This window comes from Hordeum vulgare, chromosome 5H, assembly GCF_904849725.1.
Source record: "Hordeum vulgare subsp. vulgare chromosome 5H, MorexV3_pseudomolecules_assembly, whole genome shotgun sequence".
Taxonomy (NCBI): domain Eukaryota; kingdom Viridiplantae; phylum Streptophyta; class Magnoliopsida; order Poales; family Poaceae; genus Hordeum; species Hordeum vulgare.
The window spans coordinates 512298443-512303039 of NC_058522.1; the positions used below are offsets into that span (position 1 = coordinate 512298443).

Here is a 4597-nt window from a genome sequence, read left to right on the forward strand (position 1 = left end):
ACCTCGGCTGCAATGATGGGTGAGCTGAGGAACAGGGAAGGAGGCTAGTGACCAAGTAGGAACAAGGGTGGGCTGGCGGATCGGGTGTGGTCCGACCAGGTGGGATTCTTTTAATATGTCGTCTTTTCCAAAAAAAAAACTGATTTACCAGCGTATGCAGTTCAGCGAAGGAGGCAACTGAATTATCAGTCAAAATACATGTGGAAAGGCTAGTCAATAGTCCAATCAGCAAATATGTACACAAAATCGTATTATGCACCATATATGAACTCCTAGGACAACTCTAAGAACCGTATTTCGGGTATTTGCAACTACATGAACTAAAGTGATCATCAAGACAATTACAAAGACATGTGGTGAATTTTTCTCAATTCAATATGCATCCATTACAATTTTCCTATTTTTTGGGCCACTAGAGGCCCAGTTTTGTTTCGTCCAATTTTCATGTTCCAACCAACTTGCCGAAATCACTAATTAATAAGTATTCATTTCAAAGATTATTATCATCTTCTCAGGTTACAACAAATGGCGCATTGCATGTGTACCAATAGTCGTAACCTGAAAGTTTGTGGTCGCTCTAGATTCTGACACATGCATATTAATTTAATCTCATCTGGACAACCCATCGCTTACAACATGTCTATGATGTTACTGCTATTGTTTCGATTGCATGGGAAATACCCTTTGGTTCTGGGTGTATACACACCTGATATTAAATTGTTTTTAAAATTAATTTTAAAAAGTCAAAAAGTTTGGAAGTTTTGTTAAAATAAACTAGAATTTCTTTTGCACTAATGTATAAATTTTCATGAATAAGAAAACAATTTTGACATCAGGTCAAAAAAAAGAATTTATTTGCTATTGTAGGTCACTATTCACATTGGCAGGAAATTTTGTTTTGTTGAAAATAAGTCAACAGCTTTTTTTCTTTTGTGGAACTTTTTTACAAGTACAATGGAATGTCATGTTAGTTTCAAAAATATTTGTGGAATTTTTTGACTTTCTATGTACTTACTTTTTTTTTCTTCGTATATGGTGTATATGCACCGGTAGACCAAAGGTTCATGTCCCGCAAACCTATTACTCCCTCCGTCCCAAAATAAGTGTCTCAACTTTGTACCAGCTCTAGTATAAAGTTGTACTAAGCTTGAGACAGTTATTTTGGGACGGAGGGAGTACTATTTTTACTACTGCTACTTTATCACTACTGCTATAATATCACCGTGTTTCTTATAAATTGTTGCAATCAGTTATTTTTTAGGTGTGGTTGAATTGACAATCAACTTTTAAAACTTATAAATATTCTTTGACACTTCTTGCGTTGTGAATTTGTATTTTGAAAACGGGCTCTGTGTTGGTCGAGCACCGTTGGCATTTTTGGGAGACTGAGTCTTTTCTGTACATAGGATTCTCATTTGTGAAGCATCTGCTTTAGATAATATACAAACACGTCTGAAAAAGCCAACCAGCCATGAAAAGAAGTAAGTGGAACAGACAAACTATGAGGACGTCTGGAAAAGGCTAAAGGCGACCGCCATGAAAATACACAAACGAGCAGACACGCAGCAACGAGCAGACAAGCCACACCAACCCCAGTGCCACCGACGCCGTCTAGCTCAGCTCAGCTAAGCAAGCATGGCTTGGCTGCGACTGAAAGCTGTCGCCGCCGTCCTCGCTCTGCTTGCTGTCGCCGCCGGCGTCGCGCACGGCTTCGAGTTCCACGAGGCCACCGTGGACGCCATCCAGCTCGGCTTCAGCAACGGGACTCTAACCTCCAGGGCGCTCGTCCGGTTCTACCTGGACCAGATCGGCCGCCTCAACCCGCTCCTGCACGCCGTCATCGAGGTGAACCCGGACGCGCTCCGGCAGGCCAAGCGCGCCGACGCCGAGCTTCGCTCCTCCGGCCATGCCACCGGCTCGCTGCACGGCGTCCCCGTCCTGCTCAAGGACAACATCGCCACCCGCGACGCGCTCAACACGACGGCCGGCTCCTTGGCCCTCCTAGGCTCCGTGGTGAGGCGCGACGCCGGCGTGGTGGCCCGGCTCCGGCGTGCGGGCGCCGTGGTGCTCGGGAAGGCCAGCCTGTCCGAGTGGGCCAATTTCCGGCAAGTGGACGCCGGGTGGAGCGCCCGCGGCGGCCAGGCACGGAACCCGTACGTGCTGTCGTCCACCCCGTGCGGGTCGAGCGCCGGTTCGGGCGTCGCCGCGGCGGCCAACATGGCGGCCGTGACGCTCGGCACCGAGACCGACGGCTCCATACTCTGCCCTTCGTCGTTCAACTCAGTTGTCGGCATCAAGCCGACGTTGGGGTTGACCAGCCGGGCCGGCGTCATCCCCATCACCCCGTTGCAGGACACCGTGGGGTACCCAATTCTTGCTCTTCCTTGTTGTACGTACTCCAAGTTTTTCTTTTGTTTGGGAATCCTCATTTGTATGAAATCGGGTAACAAAATGCAGGCCGATGTGCCGGACGGTGTCGGACGCGGTGCACGTGTTGGACGCCATCGTCGGCTACGACGAGCACGACGCCGCGGCCACCGGAGCGGCATCCAAGTACATCCCGCGCGGCGGGTACACGCAGTTCCTGAAGAAAGATGGGCTCAAGGGGAAGAAAATCGGCGTCCCCAATGGCTTCTTCCAAGGATATGGACAGGCGCAGCTGAATGTGTACAAGCAGCACCTAGCCACGATGAGGTACCGACCGTTTAAGTACATTTCACTGTCGATGGATGAATATGACAGGCAGCTCCTGGTGTAAATTCTTTACAACCATGATGAGCTGATTCTTGAAAAAAAATCCCAAGGAAACTTGGAGCCGTGGTGGTCGAGAAGCTGGACGTCGCTGCCAATTTGACTGCTCTATTGGTTGAGATTGGTTCCAACGAGGGGATTGCGATGCAGTCAGAGTTCAAGCTGAGCATAAACGCCTACTTGGCAGACTTGGTCCACTCCCCTGTCCATTCCCTTGCAGACATCATAGCATTCAACAACAAGCATCCTGTAGAGGCAAGTGCACAATAAACCCAACTGAATCCATATTTCATCTCTACGCCAACAATAAAAGATCCAGGTCCCAAAATAAATTTCTCAAAGTTTTTATAGATGAGTGATCATGAGGCAGTATAACCCTTAAAAAACGGTAGAATCAACACTGCCACTCTTAGTTTACTCTCTTACAAAACCGAAATTTATTTACATGTTGGTGCAGGAGAGGCTGAAAGACTTCGGGCAGCCCGACCTTATCGCGGCTCAAAACACAAACGGCATCGGCCCTGTGGAGAAAGACGCAATCCGTCGGCTCAAGGAGCTGAACACGAATGGGCTGGAGAAACTGATGAAGGAGCTGGCGCTGGATGCGATCGTGGCGCCCAACTACGATGCTTCCAGCCTTCTCGCCATCGGTGGCACCCCTGGCATCGTTGTGCCGGCGGGGTATGACGAGCAGGGGGTCCCCTTTGGCATATGCTTCGGCGGGCTGCAGGGGTACGAGCCGAGGTTGATCGAGATGGCATATGCTTTCGAGCAGGCTACCAATGTTCGGAGGCCACCCATGTTCAAGCCCTAGCTGACTATAGGGCCAGTTTTTTCCAGATTATTTTAGCTTATTGTTAAAATAAACCAGAAATTTAAAAAAAAACCTCGATTTGTGTAAGCTAACCTAACTTATTTTCATCGAAGTTTTTTTTGCAATGGAAAAAAGCAAAGGGATAAGCAGCTTCCCGCAGAAGCTCACTTAGAAGCCAAGGGGTATACTCCATTGCCCCTGTTTTTCGTACTTATTGTAATTAGTTTGCCATTTAACCCAACCCTTCATCCACCGTAGAAAACCGAATCGAACCGCTCCTGATTCCTTCCGTCGTCGCCACACCCGGTCCTTCCCTTCGTCGCCGCCGCACCCGGTCCTTCCCTCCGTCGTCGTCGCCGCACCCGATCCTTCCCTCCGACGTCGCCGCTCCCGGTCCTTCCTTTCGTCGCCGCCCTTCCATCCGTCGCCGCCACTCCCAAGCCTTCTTTCCGCCACCGCTGCTCCCGGCCCTTCTTTCCGCCACCGCTGCTCCCGGCCCTTCTCTCCATCACCGTCGCTCCCGTCCCTTCCCTCGGTCGCCCTCGATTCTCAAGCTAGCCGCCGCTCGCCGGACCCCAGCTCCTCGATGATGTCGTCTCCGTTGACATGTCCGGTGGGTAGGCCTCCCGCCGCTGCTCCTCTCCTCCCTCGGGCGCGACTCCGTCCTTCTCCGCGACCTAGCGGCAACAGCTTCACTCTAGCGGACGGCCGGGTCTCCAGTCCGGCTAACGGCGTCCAACTCCGGCCGACGAACCACTCCAGCGAAGGACCCCCATCCCCTGTCCTACTCCGGCCGACGAACCACTCCAGCGAAGGACCCCCATCCCCTGTCCTACTCCGGCCGACGACCCACTCCAGCTCCACTTCAAGGATATTATAAACTTTTCACTACTCATAGCATATATAAGCTGGAAAAATAGGCATCGAAAATAACTAGCTTATTATCTGAAGCTTATTTTCATAGGAGCTTAATTAAAACTTATTCTCAGAGCAGCTTATTTTCAAAGGAGAGCTCAAAAGAACTGGCCCTGT

The 4597-nt window shown here is 50.1% G+C and overlaps 1 protein-coding gene across 1 annotated transcript; it reads left to right on the forward strand.

Moving 5' to 3' along the window:
• Positions 1-1401: 1401 nt before the first annotated feature.
• Positions 1402-3637, forward strand: LOC123451900 (probable amidase At4g34880). The gene is made up of 4 exons (XM_045128453.1): positions 1402-2363; positions 2458-2694; positions 2805-3006; positions 3209-3637. The coding sequence occupies exons 1-4, from the start codon at positions 1636-1638 to the stop codon at positions 3563-3565; spliced, it is 1524 nt and encodes a 507-aa protein (XP_044984388.1). The 5' UTR covers positions 1402-1635; the 3' UTR covers positions 3566-3637.
• Positions 3638-4597: the final 960 nt, after the last annotated feature.